The 26583-nt window shown below is 43.2% G+C and overlaps 1 protein-coding gene across 2 annotated transcripts in view; it reads right to left on the bottom strand.

The window, feature by feature from the left end:
• The window catches only part of GALNT6 (polypeptide N-acetylgalactosaminyltransferase 6), a 1315790-nt gene that overhangs the window by 421224 nt on the left and 867983 nt on the right, over positions 1-26583 (bottom strand). For both annotated transcript variants that reach the window (XM_044083436.1, XM_044083437.1), the window contains exon 7: positions 25126-25243. In XM_044083436.1, the coding sequence (XP_043939371.1) occupies positions 25126-25243 (118 nt within the window). The remainder of the gene's footprint in view (positions 1-25125; positions 25244-26583) is intronic.

Raw genomic sequence — 26583 nt, 5'->3', positions numbered from 1 at the left:
CCCATTGAAGCTTCGTCCCTTTTTGGCTCTAAAGTGAAGGACATGCTAGCCAGGTGCGAGCAAGGTGGAAAGACCCTGTCTACCATAAGCCTTCGGTTTTCCAACCCTCAACGTACCTTTCTCCAGGAATCAGAGGAGTGGAAAGATGTGGCATAAGAAATCTCAGGGTCCCTTCCGTGCCACACGTGGTGATGATACTCCCAGAGTCAGAGGGGATAATTCCGGAAGATGCCCCTACAGAGGCAGAGGGGGTCCTCGTAATCAGGGCTCCAGGGATTCCTTCTTTGGACAGCCTTAGCACTCCTGAGGAGCAGCCCGACTGCTTACTTCTGGAAGCAGTCTGGGGTCGTTTCTCTCTGCACCAAGCTGCCTGGCAATCCATCACCACCGATCGTTGGGTGCAGAGCATTATCACCAGAGGTTACACCATTCCCCTTTCTTCTCAGCCAAATTTCCCCAGAAAACTTCCCAACATTCCACCCAGTCAAAGGGAAGAAGCAGCTTCAGAGATTATAAAGCTGTCTCAAAAAAAGAGTTATCCAACCAGTCCCACCAGACCAACGCAGATCCAGATTTTACTCGAGATTTTTTTTTGTTGCCAAAAAAGACAGAGGACTGGAGACCCATTCTGGATCTCAGCAGCTTAAACAAGTCTGTCACCAAAACCAAATTCTGGACAGTTTAAAATGTCTGTGTGGTGTTTTTTTTTTTTTTTTGTGTGTATTAGTGTTATCAGTCCATTCTCCCCTTTTTAAGAGAAAGTGATTGGATGTGTTCTACAGATCTCCAGGATGCATATTACCACATCAAGATGGACAAATGCTCCAGGAGCCTGCTTAGCTTCCGGCTAGGAGCCAGTCATTATCAATTCCGTGCCCTGCTGTTCGGTCTCTCTACAGCCTCCAGAGTGTTCATGAAATGCATGGCAGTGGTAAAAGCTCACTTGAGACTAAAAGGATTCTGGGTGTTTCCATGGTTCCCCTTCACAATCCTGAATTACTGAAGGCTCGAAATTCAGTAACTCGAGACTGTAAAGTCGAAAATGCAGAAGCGCAAATCTGCATAAGCGCGAATTCAAATATCTCAAATTCGTGCTTATGCATGTCAGCTACGGGACAGAAAGCGTGTGAGTTGGGATGTTTTACAGAAGTGAAGGTAAGTGAGTGTATGTGTGTGTTTTGTAAGTTGTGCATGTGGGTTAGGGTAGGGAGGTGGGAGTATGAGTGTGAGTGATGGATGTGTCTATGTATGCGTGATGTGTTTGTGTGTGAGCGAGGCAGTTTAAAATGTCTGTGTGTTTTTTTTTTTTGTGTGTGCATTAGTGCGATCTCGGAGTTAGAATATATAAAGGGGGGTGCAGGGGGCTTTCTCCCCTGTGTACATGTAGTGTAGGGCTTGTAGTTTATGTTATGTGGGTTGTGTGGTGTGTGTTCTGTATGTTCGGGGTTTTTTGTTTTCGTGCTTGTGGGTTTTGGGATTTTTGTTGGTCCGACTTTATAATTTTGAGTTACTGAATTTCGAGCATTCAGTAATTCGATATTATGAAGGGGAACAGTTTCCATATCTAGACGACTGGCTCCTTACCGCCCCCACCGAGCATCTTCTGGTAGCAGCACTACATTATACTCTCTCTCTGGCAAAATTGTTGGGAATAACGATACATTGGGAGAAATCAAACCTTGCCCCTACACAACAAATAGAGTTCACTGGAGCAGTGTTCAGTACTCAGTCCTGTCTGGTAACACTCCCAATTCACAGACTCCATCAATTGAGACTACAACTCCGGGTGATACTCACAAAAAAGAAGTTATGTACTCACTATAATGTTCCATGTTTGTAGTCCATCTCGCCCTTCAATCTTATTCATGGGTTCGGAGCCGATCCTCGGCTCCGACTCGGCCTATTTACAAGCTCGAAGTCTTCTAGTTGGCTTGTGGCTAGGTAGGTATCCTATGGTGCACCGGTACAATCCCCAGATCTTGTTTGCTGCTAACTAAGAGAAATAATAACAAACATACAGAAAGAAGCCAATAATAAAAAGTCTCCAGTGAATAATAACATTTTTCTGTCTCCAGATACTTCCAGGATGGGGGTAGGAGGGTGGGTTCTTAAGAATGAAGGGCGAGATGGACTACAAACATGGAACATTATGGTGAGCACATAACTTCTTTATATTCAGTAGTCCTATCTCGCCTTCATTCTTACTCATGGGACAGCGTCCCTAGCACCTTATTCTTGGGTGGCTCAAGGAAAAATACTCCTGAGTACCATGGAACCAAAGGATGCTCTACCCCTGGAGGTAGGATCCAATTTGTAATGAGTAATAAATGTGTGAGGGGTAGCCCAAGTTGCTGCTGCACAGATATTATCAAGTGGGATCCTGGCTTGAAAGGCTGCAAAGATAGAATGAGATCTCATAGAATGAGCCTTAATTTTGAAAGGTAAAGGCTTACCATCAGAAGCGTAAATGTAAGCTATACAGCTAGAGATCCAATTTGAGAGGGTCACTTTGAAAACTGGTAGACCTGATCTGGATTAGGAGAAGGAAATAAATAATTGATCTGACTTCCTTAATTCTTTAGTCCGGTGCAATAAAAATGTAATTGTCTATGAACATCCAACTGATGAAACCTGTATTCTGCTGCGTTGGTATGATTTGGGAAGAAAACCAGAAGTTCTATGGATTGGTTCAAAGTGCTATGGGAACAGACCTTGGGGACAAAGGATGGATTAGTACGAAGAGTTACTCTGTCTTTGTAAAAATCAGATAAGGGGTTTTTACAGACAGTGCTTGTAACTCCGACATCTGTCTAGCAGATGTGACTGCCACCAGAAACAAGGTTTTCCAAGACAGAAATTTCAAAGGCGATGAATGAGAAGGCTCAAAGGGCAGAGACGTTAATTTGGATAGCACAAAATTCAAGCCCCATGAAGCAACCGGTTCCTGAAGTGGGGGTCTTAAAGTGGCACCTTTGAGGAAGGTTTTGCTCAGCCTATGTGACATCAGATTAGAATCTTGTATGCCTAGATGAAATTAGCTCCCAATTGAACCCTGATTGTGGCAGCCGCAGATCCCTGGTGGAAAAGTTCAGACAGGAATTCCAAAACCACTGGAATGGAAGCAGTATAAGGGTCAACATTCTTTTTCTCAGCCCAGATAGGGAACCTCTTCCATTTACTGGAATATAATTTCCTAGTGGAGGGTTTATGAGATGACGTTTGGATACGAGTCACGGAGGGTGAGAAGTTGTGAAGCCTTACTAGGGATGGAACTGGAGTCAAACTGAGGGTGTGTAATGTGGGATGAAGTGAACCTGACATGTACCGACATGTCTGATAGTAGTGCAATCGTCCCAAGAGGCAGAAGGTTGTGAAGTGCTTGCAATGCCAGGAGCACCACCCTCATCTCTAGAACATAAATATGCAGGTGAGTCTCGTGATCTTGCCATGGGCCTTGGGCAGTCCTGCCTAGATAATGCCCCCCACCCTTTCTGTGAGGCATCCGTGGTCACAGTGGCAACAGGTTGGCGTGGGACAAATGGAGTGCCCGTGGTTAACTGGTTGGGTTGAGTCCACCAAATGAAGTCTTTCTTGCAAGAGTCTGTCAGCAGTATGTGATGAGTTAATGGCAGATGTTGAAAGGACCACTGGGACGACAGAAGCCACTGAAGAATCCACATATGTAGTCTGGCTAGTGTCACTAGTAGTACGGTAGAAGCCATGGTCCCTAGAAGCTTCAGAACAGTCTTGGCCTCGACTTTTTGTATGGGGATAAGACGGTGAATTTGAAGAACCAGATTCTGTGCCCTTTCTACTGGAAGACGAGCCAACATGGCTACTGTGTCTGTCTCTGTGCTTATAAAAATCACAAATTGAGCGGGCAATAAGGCAGATTTTTCTCAAATGAAAGTAATCCCCAACTGGGCACAAAGTTGAACGGTAGAGTCCCTGGTCTGAAGAGGTAGATGCCTGGTGGGGGCGGTCAGGAGCCAGTCGTCCAGATACGGAAACACCTGGAATCCTTGACGTCTCAGGTGAGTTGTCACTACTGCCATACACTTGAACACCCTGGGGGCTGTGGTGAGACCAAAGGGCAGAGCACGAAACTGGTAGTGACTGGCTCCCAGCCGGAAGCGTTGATGACTCCTTGACGCCCTGTCCATTTTTATGTGGTAGTAAGCGTCTTGGAGGTCTATTGAGCACATCCAAGTGTCTTTCCCTAGAAATGGGAGTATAGACTGCAGTGTCATCAACTGGAACATGTCCTCCTTTACTGATTTGTTCAATCTGCTGAGATCCAAGATGAGCCTCCAGTCCTCTGTACGTTTTGGCACTAAAAAGAATCCGGAGTAAGTTCCGGATCCTATTTGGTCTGCTGGGACGGTTTGGATGACTCTTTTTGCCAGCAACTTGTTGACCTCCACAGTTGCCTGATCCCTGTGATTGGGTGGAACATCCGGGATCCTCTTGGGAACATGAGGTGGCAGAGAAAAGGGTATGACATAACCACTGGTGATAATTCTTTGTACCCATTTGTCTTGAGTGATACTTAGCCAGGCTTCTGGATACAAAGAAATGAGACCCCCGACTGGCTCCAGAGAAGCACAGTCAGGCCCCACATCAGGAGCACTGGTAGGGCAGGCCCCGAAATGAATAGCGGCCTCCCTGGCTTTGCAGTCTGCCCCTGCCTCTAGGGCGAGGTCTACCATTTCCTCCTCCTCCTCTACCCCTGAAGGTGGAGTCACCCTGTGCATCCTGGAAAAACCTCTGGGACTTCTTGAACCACATTTTACCACCCCTCTGACCCTTAGGGTATGGTCTAGAGGGGACGGCAAAATGTATTCCCACGGCAAAGTGTGTTTTCCCTTCTTGCTCGCACTGGGTGAGTGTGCCCTTTACCTTAGGTCCAAACAATGAAGAACTGTCGAATGGGGGCGTTGGTAAAGGTAGACAAACGGTTCCACAAAATTACACAAGCGCATCCAGAAATGACACCTTAGGGAATTTCCTGAACCCGCTGCACTACTCGCTCCATCGGCTGCATACAAGATGAGCCTCATGGACGAGTTGACAACAGAGTACAAGGTGGACAACTGGGCAGACACCTTCTCAGGGACTCCCTCAGTGAATGTACCTTGTAGAGAATCTCCTAACTCCTTAAGGAGATCTCTCTGAAGCCTTGTGAAGTGTGTAAGGTAGTTCAGCGATCTAAGAGTAAATGCTGCTGATGAAAAGATACGCTTCCCGTATCTGTCCATTGTTCGAGATTCTTTATTCGGCGGATGAACAGAAGAAGTTTCCATTAGCTCCTCCTTAGTGGCCACCGCCACCACCATGGCATCTACGGGAACACCCTTAGACAAACATTCCTTTTCCCTGGGCACAGAAAGAAATTTATTTGGTCTCCTGGCGACTAGCTCCACAGCATCAGAAGTATCCCACACCTTCCAACTAACGAGCTCCATCAGTTGGTCGAAAGGTGGAGACACCAAAGAGGCTGAAGGTTGAGACCCGAAAGCTTTCAGGTACACCGACTCATCAGAAGGGGTGACAGTGGGCCAGTCACACCTCTGCTTAAAAATTTCCAGGATGTCTACAAAGGAGACATCATCAGAGGACGACTTGGGGGACACTTCTGACTCCTCGAGGTTGGTGCCCGAGGTAAGAGACTCGGGCTGGGAGTCTACATGCTTCCTCTTGCATGTTCGCTTCCATGGGGGCTCCTCGGAAGGATATTCCGGGGAGGTCTTGGAAGAATGGGGGCCACCAGCCTGTGGCTCCTGAGGCTGCGGGTCTCTGCTGTCCTGAGAGGGAGTAGTAGCTGAGACAGAAGAAGGTGCCCAAGGAGGAAGAGTGTCAGTACCTCTGGTAGGAGTTGATCGGGACAGCACACTACTCATCATCTCGAAAGCCAACCTCTCCGGCTCCGAGGAGACCAAGGATGCCATCAGTTCCAGAGCTATCGGCTCCGAGACAGACGCAGGGTCCGAGCTCACCCTCACCGACACGCCGAGAGGAAGGCTCGGAACCGAAGAGGTTAGGTTCCAGGCGTCCATGTAGAGGCCGACTGGGGAGCTTTGGCTCCTAGACACCATGGACGGCACAGAGAGTGTCGGAGCGGAACTCTGTTCCGAAACAACCTCAGGGGGAGCTGGAACAGAGGGTTCCACAAGCGGTATCAAACACTCCGGCTCCGAAAGACCAGCACGGCTCAGAGGAGGAATCACTGAAGGGGTAATGGACTCGGGTGGCCCCAGGACCGACTGGGTCGGAGCCAACAACAATTTAGGTAAGGCAAATGACTTCAGGAGTCTCAGCACTTCTCTCTCCACATCTTCTTCCGATAAACTCCTGGAAGACCTAGAAGACAGTGTGGGAGAATGGGATCTCTGCAATATGGGTGAACTTAATGCAGGGGAGACTGGTAAAGGATCCGCTCTGGTGAATACTCAAAGTGGTCAGCTCCGAACTACTTGGTGCCGACCCTGTAGCCACAGTAGTAGACCCCTCGATCGGCTCTGAACTCAGTGGAGCCGAGGAGGCAGTAGTTTTGTCAGATTTGGCAATTTTAAGAGGTGGCTCCTAAGTGCCAGCAGGTGCCGGGGAGGGCCTCTTAGAGGATTTGGATTTCTCCTTTTTAGATCCCAGAGATCTAGCAGAGGAGGAAGAGCTAGCCAGACCTTTCTCAAAAAAGGGCTTTAGGAGACCTTTTAATATGAAGCATATTTTTCCTCTCTTGCAACACCCTGGCACTAAAAGAGTGACAAAATAAGCATGTTTCCTGTAAATGGATGGCCTGAAGAAAGTATACACAGTTACTGTGGCCATGTGTTATAGACATCTTCTGTGAGCATTTCACACACTTTTTAAAGCCAGATGGCTTATGATCCTTGACCTTCTTAGACATCCCACAGAAGATTGCAATCAGACACACAGAGAAAGGGAAAGTGGGAGGACTAGGTCCTCTAACTTAAACGGGCCTAGCCCTAAAAGTACCAACAAAGACACACCATGAGGACTAGGTCCTCTAACTTAAATGGGCCTAGCTCTGGTAGAGAATAAAGGAGGAACGTAGGTCCTCTAACTAAAACGGACCTAGAGCGTGGTATAGAAGACAAGTCAAGAGTCTCGCACACACACTAGAGCAGGAATTTGAGACTAGAGTCTAATTATTGAAATAACGAGAATGAAGGTCAAACAGAACCCCGTTCTGTATGTAAACACCAATAACTGAAAGTATCAACAAGTGGAAAGCTCCGCAAGTAAAACTATTAATTATAATATATATGAAAAGCACACAGAGTCAAAACTAAGCACAAAAGGCGCCTACAACTACTAATATTAACAGTATGAGGACTAGGAATATAGATTATATATATATATATATATATATATATATATATATATATATATATATATATATATATATATATTAACAACCCAGTGAAGAAACAACTGGCACACAGGATACCAAAGAGAACGCTAGGGCCAACAGCCAACTGTTCTCAGAGAAACTGCACACAGGAAGCCCTCTAGCAAATGCTAACTAACTACAAACATGACACTAACTATAGCTATATAAGGCTATCAAAACATGAAAATAGCAGAAATATCCAAAAAATAACAAAATGTGTTAGACTTAGCCATGGCCAAGAAGAAGCACATCCAAACTCGTCGATGCGGCAAACGAGATCTGGGGATTGTACTGGTGCACCATGGGATACCTACCTAGCCACAAGCCAACTAGAAGACTTCGAGCTTGTAAATCGGCAGAGTCGGAGCAGAGGATCGGCTCCGAACCCATGAGTAAGAATGAAGGCGAGATAGGACTACAGAACATCAACAGTTTCTGCAAGGGAAGATCTTCAGGCCCTAGGTTCTATGGCAGCGTCAATCCCAACAGTGCCTCTAGCAAAGCTACACATGCGGATATTCTGTAATGGTTCCTTCTGTGTCAATGGTTCGCAAACTATCACCCCCCTCAGTTACCAGATTCGAATAACCAATTCCTGCAAACAGGACCTGCTTTGGTGGAACAGACCAGACGTAGAACTTTGGAGTCGTCCATTTCAGTCTCCTCATCCCACAGCCATTGTGACCACGGATGCTTCCCTGATCGGGTTGGGGGGCCATTTCCAGGGAAAGACTGTCCAAGGCACATGGTCCATCTCAGAGGCCCACCTGCATATCAATGTTCTGGAACTGAGAGTTGTGCTGTTAGCGTTGCAGGCCTTCCATTTGGCTCTCCCATCTGGGACAATTGCAATTCAATCAAACAATAGGTCAGTGGTCTGGTATATCAACAAACAAGGAGGAACTAAGTCTTATCCACTATGTTGAGAAGCCATGAGAATTTGGCTGTGGGTGATAGCTTCCAACTGCTTTCTAACAGCAACGCATATCTCGGGGAGTTCCAACGTGATTGCGGACAAGCTGAGCAGATGCATCCTCATGCCTCACGAGTGGTCCCTCAACCCCGAGGTAGAGTCAGCAATCTTCAGCCACTGGGCCAGCCCTGCTGCGATCTTTTCGCCTCCCCATCAAACACCAAGTGCAGCAGCTATTTTGCCCTACTTCCCCCAAAGGGGGAGTCACCGAGGGATGCTCTGATCCGCAATTGGCCCATGAGACTTCTTTATGCTTATCCTCCCAACCCTCTGATCCCACAATTTCTAAAGAAAACTCTTCAGTTAAGATGCAAGGTGATCCTCATAGCCCCCATTCTGGCCTCGACAAGTTTGGTTCTCCTTCTTTCGGCCTTGCCTAGTATACCCGCCGTGGATTCTGGACCCTCTACCAGATGATTACTTACCCCCAGGGGTAGAGTCCTCCAAATCTGTCCAGTCTCAAGCTGACAGCTTGGTTTCTCCACTTTCACTAGTAGCCAGGCAAGCTAATCTCTCCTCGCCTGTTCGAGACATCATTCTGGCCTCTCATAAACCATCCACCAGAAGACTATACCAGGATAAATGGAAACGATTCTCCATCTGGTCCAAGGATAACATGCTAGACCCATATTTGGCTCCAGTTACTGCAGTAATTCAATACTTGGCTAAGTTTTTTGATAATGGAACCTCTAACGTACGAGTATATCTAGCGGCAATTTCCACAATTGTATAGATGGCACCCCTCTTATCTCTCTCTGCATTTGCAAGGCCTTCCTCAAGGGGACTTGTCATATCAGGCCTCCTGTCAGACAGCCCATGGAACCTCACTCTAGTCCTTCAGTCTTTGACTCAGAAACCTTTTGAACCTGCTGCTAAGTGCGACCTAAAGTGTTTGTCTCGGGAATCCTTGTTCTTCGTAGCCATCATGTCTGCCAAGAGTCTCGGAGCTGCATGCATTGTGTATCAAGAGGCCCTATCTGGTCTTTCATAAAGACAGAGTATCACTTTGGACGAATCCATCCTTTTCCCCCAAAGTTGTTTCTGAATTCTCCATAAATCAGACCATTGACCCACCAGTGTTCTTTCTGAATTTTGCCAACAGAGGAGAGTACTGTCTTCACTCTTTAGATATACATAAAACAATTGAGATTTTATCTAGACAGGACCAAACCTATCCATAAATCTGAACAGCTTTTCATCTCCTGTTCTGGGCACAGAATGGGAGAGGCTATTTCCAAGGTTACATTATCAAAATGGTTAAGGGACTGCATACGTTTCATCTATTCCCCCAGTAATGAATCTATGTCAAAAGTTAAAGCTCACTCCACTAGATCTATGGCAACATCTGTAGCTTTCCATTCCAGGGCTTCCGTGGATGATATCTGTACAGCAGCTACTTGGGCTAAGCCCTATACCTTTATCAATCCTTACAAATTGGACTTGGTCTCCAGAGGGAGAGCTGCCTTTGGCTCAATGGTACTCAGGAAATGTTCTTTCATAAGGGCCGCCCATGGACCTCAAGGTAGCTTGGGATTCTGTCCCATCTTATCTGGACTATCACAACACAAAAACAAATAAATAATGACAATAGTGAGGCTATTTCTGAACATGCCACAAAATTAGTTCAATCGTAAAATCCCTCCTCTACGTTGACCCGATTTTTAAACCTGGTGATTTTTTAAAATGTCCACCCCTATTGGTAGTTGAGCTTTAATAAGCGCCTCCCTTTCTACACTGCTGTTGATATCTTGAATTATTTGTCTTTCCTTGTGCTTATATTGAAAAAGTGAATTTTACCCCTCGTCTGTTCTACTGACTTACTTGCTCTGAATTCTTTATCTAGTCAGCTGTTGAATAAAGTAGTGTATTTTTACACTCTAGTAAGCACTTGTTTTTACACCAAGAGGTCAGTGGATTTGCCATTTAGAGCACTGGGTGGTAAGCCTGGTCTGTTTAGGTTGGGAAAACACTTGAGATTTCTGCATGTAGCTTTAATGGCTGGAGGGTTTATTAACCAGCTTATCTTATTTTAAGTGCCTTTATAAATTCTGCACAACTGACTGGCTCTTGGCTATTTTATACAAAGCAAAGTAATTTTAATGAACAATCACACTTTTATATGCTGTTTAAAGTAGAATGCTGTATCAGTATCTTTGTCTGTGGCAGAATTTCACTCCAGACACTCCTTACCTGTGCTTTTACATTAGCAGGAATGGGACTATTCCTCTAGTGGCATTAAGTTTATACCTGGCTTATCTGAACTGGGAAGCACACAAAAGGGCTCCAAGTATTTTTTGCACTTATCTTATATACTGTGGCTGCAGTTTAGCAGTTTCAAAAAAAAATGCACTGTCTGCTACTGCTTTTAGTAGTTAACTGCACTGTATTAGATTGTATCTGTTAATCGTAGGGCTGTTGTAGGTAGTTTGTGTGACCTTGTTACACTTGGGCTCCAAACCAACTATTCTTCATTAAGATGGTGTTTTTCCTACATGAGAGAAGTGTGCTGATCTAACCTGTCTGAGATGAGAATTGCTGGTGGAAGGCTTATTGTGTGCTTTCCTGACTGGCATCTTAAAAGTGGTTATTTGCTCGTATTTAGGTCTCACATTTGTGTGGTGCTGCTCTTCACGCAGCAGAGGTTAGCAGTGTCCTGTATAGACAGAAAGCCTAAAAGCGCAGTTTTTCCCTAAACAGCTGTTTAAAACCCTTCCAAGCTTTTCTGCTGCTCTAGGAGCAACTCAGCTGCACACTGAGTGACGTTGACTTATTGATCAAACTTGGCCTACACAAAGTACAGGTCCCTGTTGTAGTCTCGGCACTACCAGCACAGTCCTGTTAAATTAACCCATTCCCTTCCCTAATAAAACAAAGTAAGAGCCTACTATCATGGATGGGCAGTTCCCCATCATCTCTCTAGCCAGCGTGACAGACGTGGGCATCCTTAGGCAATGTAGCAATTATCTCACGCATACTGACAGCCACTTATGCCTGAAACAGACAAATACTTCATGTGAGAGATGTAGTTACACTACGAAACTGGAGGCAGGACTCTCACATAAGGATAAATCAAACACAACATTGTCAGCACACACACACGTCCCTCCCTAAATAAGGACATGGCACATAAATCCACATATGAAGAGGTACTTACTTGTAAGTTACCAAAAGATCACAGGTCTCCCAAACAGAAACCACTTACAAAAATAATGAAAAAACAACCACAATACATAACACAGAAACCAGTGTCTCAACAAATAAGCCCATAAGGCGCAACACCACAAAACCTAATGCACGGGTCATAGGTGACTCCATTGTGAGACACTCAGATGTTCCTCTCACCAGGCTGGATAAGGAGCAGGTTACTTTTAGCTGCCTGTCAGGTGCAAGGATCCATCAAGTCACTCAAGCACAAATATCAGTGTGACTCTGTCATAGTCCATGTGGGGGTAAATGACTTGATATGCACCTCACTGGTCTTTATGAAGACAGATGTGACTGACCTCTCATTGTGTTTCACAGGCAGGTATAAGCCTAGCCTTAAGCAGCATTCTACTTTCTCCAAGGCTGATGCCACAATACAAACAAAAAATGATTAACTTTAACAATTGGCTTAGCTTCTGGTGTCAGTCTAAGGGGATCCAATATCTGTCAGCCTGGGAAGATATGGTTGACCGGCCACGCTGCTTTGCCAGAGATGGTCTGCACCTGTTTCCCCTAAGCTTTTGGATACTGGCAAAAGCATAAGCCAACCCTACTGTACCTTTTTAGGCACTGTCAAAAATAACCAACCTCCCAACATAACCAAATCCTCTCCAGATAAACTCAAGGTACTGCTATTTAATGCTAGGAGTCTACACAAGAAACTGCACTCCCTAGAAACACTCCTCACTTTGGAAGATGCTGATGTCTGTGCAGTCACAGACATGGTTCAAAGGTGCGGAAAGTACTCCGACCGTGCAGGGCTACAATTCCTTCCATACATTCAGATCACAAACTGAGCATGAAAGAATCAAAGGAGGAGGTGCATCCATTCTCATTAAGGATAAGTACACCTCGAGACTAGTCAAACAGTACGACTCTCCTGAGCTATTCCATGTCCAATTAACTGCAGGTACAACATCATGGCTAGCTACAGGTCCCCCACCATGAAACAGGAAAAGCATACAGCATACCTGGGACTTACTGGAGTCATTTGCCATACAACCTTACTCATGGGTGCTTTTAATTATCCTACCATTGACTGGGAAACATACATGACCACAAACATGCTAGCTTAGGGGTTCTTGGACTGTGTCAATGCAAATGATCTAGAACACCTAGTTAGTACACCCATAAGAGGCTCAAATGTCCTGGAAACAGTACTCACTAACATGGGAGAGCAACCCTCCCCCAAGTGTGATGTCCTCCCCTGGTAAGATTGGACCATAAAACAGTCTCATTCAATGTAATTATAAGACCGGATACCCCATCAAGCTCAAAAATGCTTAAGAAATTTTCAAGACAAATTACCTCCTACTATGTGATGGTATGAGAAGTTTCAAAGTCACCTCGAACACAGATAACATAGACTCCTATAGAGAGGTGTACACCATTGTCCTGTATAACCACTTAAGCAGCTGTATAGTATCGGCTGTACCTGACCAGATTAAAACCATGTCTTGCTAAATAAAAAAAAAAGCCACCGTGGTGGACCCCAAGTATAAACAGGTTATACAACAACAGAAAAAATAAATAAATAAATGTTCAAGAACAAAAGGCAACTGGCCCAGCAGAGGAAAAACTCTCTCTTTAGCTTAAACAAACTAGAGGTCTTGTCAAGTGCTCCAAAGTTAATTATGAAGCAAAAATAGCCTCCCTAGCTAAGGATAATCACAAGGCATTCTTTAACTATGTCCAAAATATAAAAGGGAATGCCCAGCTATGCGCTGAACTGATTGTGGATGGCACCACCCTTACTCAACTGGAGGTAATAACCAACCTTGCAAACAAATAAAATAAAGAAATGCCACCACCAGCTGTCACTGCTGACTCAAAGTTTAATGTAGCAGGTACAAAACTTTACACTTAGCGCTTTCACCCATTACATTGGGCTTCTTCAGAATAAAGAAATGTACTCTACCTATTTAAATGCATTCAAATCGTGACTTAATTGGTTCACATTTCAAATTAAAATGCACTAAAACCATAAAGTCATCTAAAAACAAGACATATGTTACAAGATTTAAAATGAAATCAAGATTAAAATGGAGAGCTATGTATTTATGTGTGTGTGTGTGTATATATATATATATATATATATATATATATATATATATATATATATATATATTTACAATAACAATTGAAAACTGTGCTTCTGTACAAAATTCCAGAAGTGTGTCACTCTTTTAACAACATAAAGTCTACTTGATGGAAGATCTCATGTTTACAAAAACCAACACTACAGCTGTAATATATTGTTCACAGCTTGTAAGATCCAAATTTAAGTACACTAACAAGGGAACAATTTTCGTTAATACCTGGCCAACTAGTGGCATTCAATCTTAACTGCCATTCTAGTTCTAACTGTTCTATGCATGTTTTATTGTCTCCTCCTCTCTGAGTGGGAGTAATTCGATCAATTTTAAAGAATACAAACTTTTTTGTAATTCTCACATAGCTGACTGTGGTTAAAAACAACATTCTCTTTCTTTTTATTTTTAATATCCCGTATGCGTTCGGCCAGTCTTTCACTTTATTTCCTTGTATTCCCTACATAGTATGCCGAATACGAAGTACACATTGCTATGTATACCACCATACATGTGCTACAGTTACAATGCCCTGGACACGCCATAATGTGGTTGTAGCCATCAATCACTACGCAAGGGCCATCTCTTGATGCATCTACAATATTTGCACATGCCACAATTAAACATTCTAGATGTATGACCTTATGTTTTTCTTTTCGATAGTTTTCTCATATTACGGCCTTTACTGTATGTGATTTTTGGTCGCTCGTCTAATACCCGTTTAACTTCCCTATCAAACATCAAATCCCAATATTTGTCAAAGACCCCTCTAAGTTGCTGGGTCTCGTGATTGTAAGGAAGAATTAAACTTCTTTCATACTGTACTGCTCCCTTCAATGCTAGTGAGGTCCCTGTTGCAGTAAGGAGGATCGGAATGAATTTCTTTCGTTTATTCAAAATCTAATTTCTCGCTTTAATTAATAATTTACTGGGATAACCCCTCTCTAACATCCCCATAAGTTTGTATAACTCCTTTTCAAATACTGTATCCTCACTAATCAATCGATGAACCATTACCATCTGTCCTTTGATAACACTTCTCTTCTGATGCAGGGGGTGACAACTGCTGTAATGCAGTAAAGCATTTGAATAATTGTCTTTTCTATATATTGCAGACTATCTTGTTGGTAATTTCATTTCTACATAGAGAAATGTCCAAAAAGTCAATTGTGTGAAAATTAATTTTCCAGGTGAATTTCAAAAACGTAGTGGTAGTGCTTAAATATTCCATAAAACACTCCAATTCATCCTGGTCACCCTTCCAAAGTAGTAAAATGTTATCCCGGAAGCTAAACCAAACTATAATTTTATCCATGAAACTAGAAGAGAACACATGTCTAACCTCCCATTCTGAAAGAACCAAATTTGCATAAATGGGAGCACACTTTGCACCCACTTCCACACCAGTAGTCTGGTGAAAGTATTCTCCATCAAAATATAGAAAGTTGTTTTTTAACACAACTTCTATTAGTCCCATCATTAGGTTCCTTTTCACATTGTGCATATCATCTATATTCAATATGGTATCTCCAAATAAATCAATCTCTTCATGATGTGGGATTACTGAAAATACGTTTATTACATCAATAGTAACAAACGAAAACTGGCCATTAAATGTTAAATCCCTCAGGGCTTCAATGCAGTGCCAAGAGTCTCTCAAAATATGTTTTTAGTGCTGTTAACACTTTTTTTACAGTGATAATCAACATATGCTGCTATCGGCTCTGTCTTTGAGTAAACAGTGTAAAGTTTTGTATGTGTTACATTAAACTTTGAGTCGGCAGTGACAGCTGGTGGTGGCATTTCTTTATTTGTTTACAAGTTTCACACTCGAGTGGTTTTATCTGAACCAATCTGCTAGCTGACAGATTTGGAGCAAGCTTCACCCCCCCCCCCCCAACGTCCACTCCAGTCAGCTCCCAAAGTACACCTGCTACCATTCCTCAGCCTGTTATCCCAAGACAGCAGGCCACCTCTGTGCTCTCCAAGACCAAAAACATGGTATCAATGGGACCAGACAACACCCATGTTGCCTTTTAAACAACTTAAAGAGTGACTTAGCAGACCCACTTGGATCCCTGTTTAACCACAGCCTGTGAACTGGCTATGTTCTGGCAGAATGGAGGACAACAACAGTAACCCTCTTCACAAAGGGGGACCATCAACAGACCATGGTAATTATAGGCCCATAAGCTTGACTAGAGTGGCCTAATGGTTAAGGTGTTTGCATTACAAACACAAGGTGCAGGATTTGAGTCTCACAAGGGATAATTGGCTAGGCTTACAATGGCTTGCAAGGGCAGTTAGCCTAGTACGAACCTATGAACTATGGGCTAGCCTCATCTGCAAGGCCATGGAAAGAATCATTATGGAACTTATTAACAGGGACCTAGGTAATCTACAAACGCAGAACTCAACCCAGTTCGGATTTATTAAAGGTAGACCATGCCTGTTAAACATGGTTGACTTCTTACAGCAAGTTACCAAGGCCCTAGACCAATTTTGTAAGCACTCCTGCCATCAAAAATTCATACCAGTTCACACCTCCGTTAAACACAAATTTCCTGGGACCCATTACCCACCCTTTCAATATGTAGAAGATACTCCTCTATGTTTAAAGTACACTTTTATTATCTTTATATTCTAAACTCACTTGGTCTTGTGCATTAAGCACGCCCAAATAATTGTGAAGACTATGGACTGCCCCACACATAAGATACCTAGTTGCAAGCAAAGCTAGCAGCAGTGAATTTATCATGGAAGTAAAACTGTGGAAGATCACTAGAAGTACAGACAGCTTAACAGTTGCAAACAAACTTAAGAAATAAGGAAAGTTCTTCATAAATATATAGGGGCAACAACATTCACTCCCTTGTGGGCAAATGCTGTGGTACCGAGGGATAAAAAAACCCAACTATCACCCACGTTCGATCAGCAGGTTTGGCATCCAAGGCACTGGTATGGGAGGATGAAAGTGCCCACACTTGGAGGAGGGCAGGCACTTGGGTGTAACCCCTGGTAGATCTCCAGTGGATGCTGGGGATGTGCATAGGGATGTTGTCTAAGTAAGGCAGGTACGGTGGCAGAGTCACTGCAGAGACAAGATGATAAACTAGCATGCCCCATTGCACATCCATCCTAAAGATGGTAGGAATACATTCTTGTGGTGGGGAAAGTAAGGCATAATGAAAAAAAAGACTCGTCAGCAGCACTGTGACACTGATCTCCTCACTAGCCCACAAGTGGGTCAGAATAAGCATGGAAAAGTTATGGCAGGTCTGAGACCCACTGAACAAGAGGAGGAGAGCTGGGCATGAGCTGATGGTCATCTGCAGGAAGCTAAAATGAAGAAAAAGCAATTGTTCTTGCCTTCACACAGTTTTGTAGTACTATTAACTGGTTACCAAGCAAAATGACAGACATTCCATACCTGATGTTGAAAAAAAATATATATCTCAATAAACTGCAAAGGATTTTAGCTACTCTTTTCCAGACTGTATTACTGCAAATACAGCTATGCTACAGACTACTGACAACTACTGAAAGTAAACCTTTTGTCTTTTAACGAGTTACCTACAATTCCGTATTAAAGTCGACTCTAAACTGAAAATTAACAGCATCTACTGAGCAGATTACCTTTTCCCAATGTAGTCTCACTTCTCAGCAAATGCTGTCTAAAGACCACTGACTAAAACAGAACTCTCAAGGAAAAAAATGAGCCTTGTTCATAGGTTAGGTTCATAGGTTCATACTAGGCTATCTGCCCTAGGGCATTTATAAGCCTAGCCAGAATGTGTTTGGCTTTCGCCACCCATTTTAAATTTATTTTGCTATGCCCTTTTTCGAGGTTAGTATACTGTGCCTCTGTCTAACAGTGACACAGAAGTGATACCCAGGGCAAACCTACGATCTCCCATCCACTCATCAAGATTCCTCTTGAAGAGAGTCAATGAGGGACTCTGCCTAACCTGGACTGGGATTTTATTCCAGAGTGAAGGGAGCCTCTGGGTTATGAATCTGTCCCTCCAGCATGTCCTATTTATTTCAGTGCTGAGGTTCAAGTCTCTCGAGCGTGTAGCTCAATGGGATTTGGATTTTCTGAGGTGCAGCATGTCCATTAATTCCGGGTTGGACATGGCTTTATCGTCAGGCACAGATCGCCTCTGAACAGGCGGTATGCCACTGAGTAGAGCTGGAGTTTCTTTAACCGGGCAGCATATGGCATCTGTTTGAGCCCTTTGATCCTCTTGGTGAGGTACTTTTGGGGTCTTTCCAGTTGCTGCAGGTGTCTGGTAAGGTACATCCCAAAAGGGGCATTGTACTCAATTATGTGCCTGATGAGGGATGAGTAAAGAGGCACGATGACCTCCCCTGATCTAGATGTGAATCCCTTCATGATTAGGTGGGCTATATAAAATGTTTTTCTAACCACTTTGGCCACGTGGTTGTCAAATGAGAGATTGCTATCAACTTGGGTCCCCAGGTCCCTAATTACTTCTTCTGTACTTAATGGATTACCACTTATGTGGTAATTTTGGGGCACTTTGTTTTTGCCAAAGGGGATGACTATACAATTTTTGGCATTTAGCTTGAGGCCATGGCTCTGGCACCAGTTGTCTGTTTGTATGAGGCCCTTTTGGAGGATGCTTGTGTCGGCTGGAGAGTCGATTATGGCGCCCGGTTTGCAGTCATCTGCAAACTTGGTCAGCCACAGTCCTTCCGTGTTGGCCTGTACCTCGGAGAAATATATACCGAACAAGAGAGGTCCCAGGACTGAGCCTTGTGGGACACCACTTGCAACTGGTTTGGAGTCTGACATGGCTCCAGCAATTCTAACCATGTGGGTTCTGTCCTTGAGCCAGTTTGCAATCCATCGAGTTACACAGGGGTTTATATTTAAGCTGGTGAGCTTATCTATAATGCCCGAGTGGGGTATTGTATCGAAGGCTTTTGCGAGGTCCAGGTAGGCTGTGTGGACCACCTTCCCCTCGTCAATGGCCTTGGTGACTGTTTCAAAGAAATCAACCAGGTTTAAGAGGCAGGATCTGCCCTTAAAGCCGAACTGGGTAGGATCCAGTGTTTGTAGGTCCCCAATATCTTTATTTATGAGGTCCATGATGATCCTTTCCATAGCTTTGCAGACCAAGCTAGTCAGGCTTATGGGGCGATAGTTTCCAGGATCCGTTGAGGCACCACCTTTATGGAGAGGGACCACTGTTGCTGTAAGCCACTCTTTGGGCACATATCCTGTAGTAAGGCTGAGATTGAACAGTAGTTTTATGTTTGGGTTTAGCTCTTCTTGGAGTTTATGTAGGACGCAGCCCAGGACACCATCCGGTCCCATTGATGCTGTGTTTTTTGCTTTGGAGAGGGTGGCTCGTACCTGAGCATCTGAGATGTCAGGGGGGCAGCACTCTGCTGGGATAGATATTTGCCCTTTTGGTGGGGAGAGGGGGGAGAAGTTTGCGCTGAACCTGTCAGCTAGGATGTTGGCAATGTCTGTGGGTTCGGTGTATTTTTTGTCATTTTGGACTAATTCTGAGCATATCTGGGAATTACCACCCAGGTTCCTAACATAACTAAAGAAAGCCTTGTGATTATCCTTAGTGTCCTGTGCAATTTTTCTTTCGAAGCTGGCCTTAGACAATTTTATGTGTGCCCGTAGTTTTTGCTAATACTGATCAGTGATGCCTTCCCTTTTTGGGATTTTGCTCTATCATTTAGTAGCTTCCTCCTTCTATTGTATAGTTTGTTTATGGCTGGGGTCCACCAGACAGGACGTCTTCCTTTGGAGGATTGGGTCTTGGTTTTATTTGGGATCGCATGATCCATGCATTCCTGAAGGTGTTCATAGAATGCGTTTATAAAGGATTCTGCGGTCTGGGCCGTATTTTCCACAGGCCCCGGGGGCTTTGAAGGATTCCACCTCAGTTTTGAGGAGTGTGAAATTTGCTTTAGAGAAGTTTTTCACTGTGGTTTTTTGGGCAGGGGGTGGGGTCGGGATGTGAATATCCAGTGAGATTAGTTTATGGTCTGATCTTACCAGTGAGGGATACACTTCTGGTCTGGAGCATAGAGTCCCCATGTTGGTGATGATCAGGTCCAGTATGTTTTCCCCTCTTGTGGGAGTAGTAACAAGTTGTTCCATAGCATTTGAGTTTATAAATTCTAGGAACCTTTGGGCTAGGGTGTTGGAGCTAGAGTAATGCTCCCAGTCTATGTTTGGGTAGTTGAAGTCGCCCAATATAATGGTGTTTGGAGAGACCTTCATATTTTCCAGTGTTCTCAGGAAGGCCGAGTGTGGTTCCTGGGTTTGGGAGGGTGGTCTGTAGCAGGCTATAAACTGGAAGGCAGTTTTACCCACTGTTAGTTGCACATGGATAGTCTCTGATGCTTCGTGCTTTGCCACCAACCTGGAGGTGTGGGTATCTTTGATGAATATCGATACTCCCCCTCCTTTTGTGGTTCGGTCCAAGTTTTGGGGCCGAAAAGCATGGTATGAGATATAACCTGGTAGTGCTGGGGTGCTCTCGGGAGCCCTGAACTAGGTTTCTGTTACTGCACAGATATCGATGTTCTCCATGCTAAGGAGAGTTTCGAAAAGTGCATCTTGAGGTTTAGACTTCTGGCATTGAGTAGCATTACTCTTAGTTTCTTATCCCTCGTGATACCTATGGAGGTGGGTTTGTCTTTTGAGCCTTGCCTAAAAAAGGCACTATGGGGGTAGCAAGAGCCTTTGCCAATATCCGAAGCCCAGGGGTGACAGGTGCAAGCCGTCCCTAGCGAAGCATCGTGGCTTGTCGAGCATATCATCCCAAGCTGACAGGCATTGGATCCCCTTTGAATGACACCAGTACTTAAGCCAATTGTTGAAATTGATCATCTTGTCTTCATATTGTGGCATCACTCTTGGTGAGGGTAAGATGCTACTCAAGGTCAGGGTCATACCGGCCTGGGCTACATGCTCAGAGAGCTCCTTTATGTCTCTTTTCATGTAGTCCAGGGAGGTACGTCTCAGGTCATTCACACCAGCATGGACAATGACTGAGTCATATTTGTACTTGCCTTGGAGTGACCTGAGTGCTTGTGTTATGTGGCGGATCCTAGCGCCCGACAGGCTGCTCACCGTGACCCTCTCCTTGTTCAGCCTGGTGAGCGGGACGTCAGTGTGCCTGACGACAGAGTCACCTATTACAAGTGTATCAGGTGTGTTGTTTAGTCTTAAGGGCTGTGACTGTTTGGCACACTGGCTTTGTGAGATATGTGTTGCACGTGTTTTGTTTTGGGGTAGCGGCTGCTTGGGTGTCTGCTTTGGAGGTCTCTGCTGCTTCGGCAGATCTTTATTTAGAGCCTCCGAGTATGTTTTGTGTGATTATGTGTTTGGTTTGCTGTCGTGGTAGGTCTATGTGAGACTGGAATTGTAGTGAGTGTGGTTTCCTTCTCCTTCTGACTGGTTATGCCAGTACTGAGTTGAGAGAGCTTAGCCTCCAGTTTGGCTATATGGTTGCATCTCTCACATGTGTTGGAATTGGTTGGGAGGAGGAGAGGGTTGTCTGTGTACATGAGGCAGTTGTAACATTGCCTCAAGATTCCCAGATTCACCAGCTGGACCGGAGAGGAGATTGACAACTGACCTTTGGACATGCTAGAATAATATTGGGAATTCATTAATAATTGAAAACCAGGGCCAGTGGGGAGTGAGGGTGTAGTGCTTTTAATTTTTAGTGCTGACTTATATAACTGCTTTAGTGAGCAAGTGCCAGGTAACTTAAGTGCAATGTGTTACAGGTAACTTAAATGCAAAAACGACAAACAGTAACTTTCTTTCAAGTGAAACAAGGAAATAAGTACAGTAAGCAATGCAGATATCACTAGTGATCCACAGAAGCGTTGAGAAGCCGCGTATTAGGTGGAATTAGCGTTCCAGGGAAATAACAAGCAAACAAACAACAAGCATATAAACAAAGCTAGATTCAGCAGGCCTGGATCTAGTCTATGCTACAGCAAACAAGGTGTACCAATTTCAGTAAGATACAGTTCAAATATTCAGGCACTATAAACCTTTAACCAGAAATTCCCAGCTCAGAAGGGCAGAGTCCAGCCTCTTCTCCCACAAGAGTGCAGACCAAAAACCTTCTTAATGTAAAATAACTGGCCTGAAGCCCAAGTGCTTAAACCAGAACTAATGCACTTTAAGAATAACAGACACTGGGCTCTCAATCAGCAGTTCCCAACTTAGAAGGATGAAAGCTACCTGTCCTGCCACCACAGTGCATGCCACAAACCTTCCTAATGTAAAACAACTGTTCTGAAGCCCATGTGCTTAATCCAAAAGACAGAATGATAGCTAAACTTTAATCAAGTTACTACCAAGCAGTAATAAATACAATTGAATACTTTAGAGAATGCCTGGATTAGTGCTCAAGTTACACAAACAAAGCTAGATCCAGCAGGCCCAAATCCAGTCTATGCCACAGCAAACAAGGCGCACCAACTTCAGTAAAAAGCAGTTCAGATATGCATGCACTATAAGCCTTCAACCAGAAATTCCCAGCTCAGAAGGGCAGAGTCCAGCCTCTCCTCCCACAAGAGTGCAGACCACGAACCCTCTTAATGTAAAATAACTGGCCTGAACGCCCAAGTGCTTAAACCAGAATTAATACACTTTTAGAATAACAGACACTGAGCCCTCAATCAGCAATTCCCAACCTAGAAGGATGTAAGCTACCTGTTCTGCCACTACAGTGCAGACCACAAACCCTCTCAGTGCAAAACAACTGGTCCGAAGCCCAAGTGTTTAAACCAAAAGGCTTAGAATGAGTTACACCAAGCAGTAATAAATACAACTGAGTACTTTTAAGATGATGCAAAAGTAAAAAAAGTAGGTAGAAACACAAGTACAGTAAAAGCAGATGAAAATTTTTTTTTTTTTTCAGAACAAGTGCTGAGATCAAAGAAACAGATTTGAGTGCTGAAACTAGAAAACTGGCTAGTTATAAGAAAAAAAACTAAGCTAGAAGGCTTCCCTCCAACACAGAAGGGCTTGGGGGCTCAGAAGCCTACAAATAGTCTATACCACTTAACAGGAAACAAGCTTAAATTTTTTTTTTTTTCTGTTTCCCAGATGCTCTCTTTGTACACAGTAGGAGTGCCTGAAATCAGAATATGATCTCACTGCACTCACTTGAGTGAGCAAATGAGATGGGCCCAGAAGGAGTATCCAAACACAAATTTACAAGAGGGGCGGGCAGTTGCAAGGCCACTAAGATTAACACCAAAACCAAACCAAACCAAAACAAAAACAGGGAGGGTGGGTGGGACTAATTGAAGAGCAGAGTGAAAACTTCCACTTCAGTTAATATTCCTTCCACACAGTTAAAATCAATTTAAATACTGTATTTTTGGGAAAAAAAAGAGCAGATAAAGGTACTTAAATTCTCTTATACGTCCAGTTGAATATAGCAAGTTCTTAGCCGGCCAAAGCTGAGGTTTTTAAGCAGAAAATATTTCACACTGTACCACTTAAATAGGCAAGGACAGGAAATCAAAGAATGTGACTACCCCCACACCTGTAATTACTAGCAAATAACAAAATTCAGCAAACACTGACTAACTTCCAGTTCAGGTAATATTCCTTCCACACAGTTAAAATCAATTTAAATACTGTATTTTTGAAAAAAAAAAGAGCAGATAAAGGTACTTAAATTCTCTTATACGTCCAGTTGAATATAGCAAGTTCTTAGCCGGCCAAAGCTGAGGTTTTTAAGCAGAAAATATTTCACACTGTACCACTTAAATAGGCAAGGACAGGAAATCAAAGAATGTGACTACCCCCACACCTGTAATTACTAGCAAATAACAAAATTCAGCAAACACTGACTAACTTCCAGTTCAGCTAATATTCCTTCCACACAGTTAAAATCAATTTAAATACTGTATTTTTTTTGTATGGACAAGGGCCCATATTTTGCTCCAGTATAAAGGAGAGGTTCTAAAAAAACACTACAGGTTTACTGAATTACTAAAACGACAGTTTAAAGGAGTTAACAGGTAAACCATCATCGGCAAATGTTTAATGTGGTCTACAAGGCACTATCAGATTTTGTGCATAGAAAAAATAAGAAGCAACTGTAGATGCACTAATAAAGGAAGTAACCAAGAAAAAACAAAAGCAGTTCAGCATGAAACACTACCACCACCAGTGAAATAATCCACCAGTTCAAAATCCTGTAGCACCACTTTATTGCTGAAACATTTGAGATCAAAATTGTGAAGTGTTTTTATCTCAAGTGTTTTGGCAATAAAGTGGTGCTACGGGACTTTAAACTGGTAGAATATTTCTTGGTGGCATTAGTGCTTCACGCTGAACTGCTTTTGAGTTTTCTTGGTTACTTCCTTTATCAGTGCAACTACAGTTGATACTATCAGATTTCCAGCATAGCTTCTGGACAGCATGTGCAGTGGACAGAGCCCTAGTCAGCCTGACAGTCATGTATGATGGATTTCATCTGCCTTATGACTACACTGTACAGTTACCTTTACAAAGCATTCAACACTGTCAGCAACTTCTTGCTATGTTAAGCTTGAGGCCTTGGATACAGCATCAACTGAATGTATATGTTTAAAAGCTGCCTTATAAACTGCTCACAACCTATAAAACTGAAATCTAGTTTATCTGTCTTTGGCCAGTCTACTGGGGTTCCATAAGGTTCTATATCCTTGGCCCACTCCTTTTCATGGTCTTCAAAAGCCAGTTAATATGCTGGTGACTCAATGCTACATATCCATCAACAAACAGAACAAGCCGTCAGAACGTCAAAAAACGTTCGTTATGGCTTCTAAACTCTGGTCTGCACTTAAAGTAAAAACAAAGCAGGCAACCTGGAATTAGCTAAAGTCAGAAAACAGGATTAGGATTTCACAGCCGACACTGGTGCACAAGGCCAACCGCCTCTCTGCTATGCCTACTGAAAAATGTCTCATGCTAGCAGGACCAATCTGCTGCAATAACAGCCATGTACTACTAGAGCACTGTATCCTATAATATGAAGATTTTCTATTCTCCAAAGCTATAACGACAACAAGGAATGCACATCTCTCAATCCACCATTCAGTGAATACAATGACGGATTCACCTGCATCTGTTACTGTTTTCTAGCTCTTAATCACTTACATCTGTTGTGTCCGGACATGTGTGTTTTGCAGGGATGGGTGATGAAAGAAGATAAAACAAACTAAATAAACTGTGTGGTCTGTTTTGCTCAAATGTGAGACACCATTTATACTTTTGAAGAAAAAACATGTTCTGTTGGAAATTACTACTAAATAATATCACATTTTCAAAGCCGTATTTACTTCTTTGTTTTAAGTTTGAATGTAATCAATCACATAAAACCAGACAGACCACATCTGAAGCAGACATTAGGAAGCAACTCAGAACTTACCCGGAATGACATCTCAACATTCTCACCACCCCAGATCTCCATCTGGTCATCGTAAGTTCCAATATACTCAAAGTATGCTTTGGAAACAGAAAAAAGACCACCAGCAAATGTAGGACTCCTGTAATATAAACAGAAAATAGTAAACATGTAAACTTTTCAAAGTATCAGTAACAAACTTGTTTAAAGGGCAAACCAAACTTACTGCTCTGTGTAAAGATAGTTTTCTCCAAGCAAAGTTTTTTAAATGAAAAAATGCTCAATGAAATGCATGTCATGAAATTTTAAAATCTGTAGTAACCCAAAATGAAAGTCATGTACTTATCATAACGACAGATCCATGTTGTCTCATTTTCATTTGGTTCTATGCTTGGGTTGTCGGATCCAATTGGATCTGACGTTGGCACCTTCTTCCACAGCTGTGGATCCAGGGCTCCGACTCCTCTCCTACTCATAATTCCCTCTTCTCCACTAAATTACCTCAAATCAAGTTGCAGAGATTATCTAACAATAATTATAAAAATACAACCAACAAACTCTACCTAAAGGTGTAATCTAATCAATGACAACAACATACACAGCTGTTAAAACAGACAGACTTAGTTGAGGTTTACCTGACCAGCAGAAGCTGTCTGATGACAATTCTGGTAGGCAGAATGAGGGAGGGATGTTGAACTAGATGAAAATGAGATAACACAGGTCTAAAAAGTTATACATTTCATATCAGTTGTTGTCTATTTTTGTCTAATTCAATATTTTGGAAAGATTTCCAAGCTGCCAAAATTAGGACACCTGGATGTTATCAAGGTAGAAAATTCCAGAGAATAGTGGAACCAAATGGTGAATGTGCTCTGAACTGCACATCCACTTTGTAATGAGATACAAAAGTGTGAACTTTAGACCAAGATGATGCTGCACAAATGTCATCTTCATTAAAGTCACATGCAGCTATCGCTTTTGGTTTCATGTGAAGGGGTAAACAAAGGAAATACAGTGCGTCAGCCATTTAGAAAGGTGGACTTTTGATATTTTTCTTCCTAATTTTGTTCTAGAAAAGGATACAGAATTGATCTAAGTCCTTAGTACTGTGCAAATAGAACTCGAGTGGTCTGTGAACATCTAATGTGTGCAATAGATATTCTCCTTTGTTTGAATATTTAGGAAAAAGACTGGTATATCAAAAGATTGATTCAAATTCACTTCAGATATCACCTTCAGTAAAAAGGAGGAATTTGTCCCTCAAGCTTACACTGTCTTTGCAAAAGATGAGAAACGGTGGCTTGCATGATCAACTCTAATTCAGAGATCTGTCTGGCAGATGGGAAAACTATTTTTCTGGTTGCAGTCACAAGAAAGATACTCAAGATCTACTGAGGCTGATGGTTTAAAAGGTTTTCTGGTTAGGGCATAAAGCATTAGTGTGATGCCCCCACGGGGGACCTGGATCCCTAACAAGGGTCT

This window comes from Protopterus annectens, chromosome 9.part0 (assembly GCF_019279795.1).
Source record: "Protopterus annectens isolate FY-2018-M chromosome 9.part0, PAN1.0, whole genome shotgun sequence".
Classification (NCBI taxonomy): Eukaryota; Metazoa; Chordata; order Ceratodontiformes; family Protopteridae; genus Protopterus; species Protopterus annectens.
Note: the sequence above shows the minus strand (reverse complement) of the source record. Positions and strands in the feature narration are given on the sequence as shown.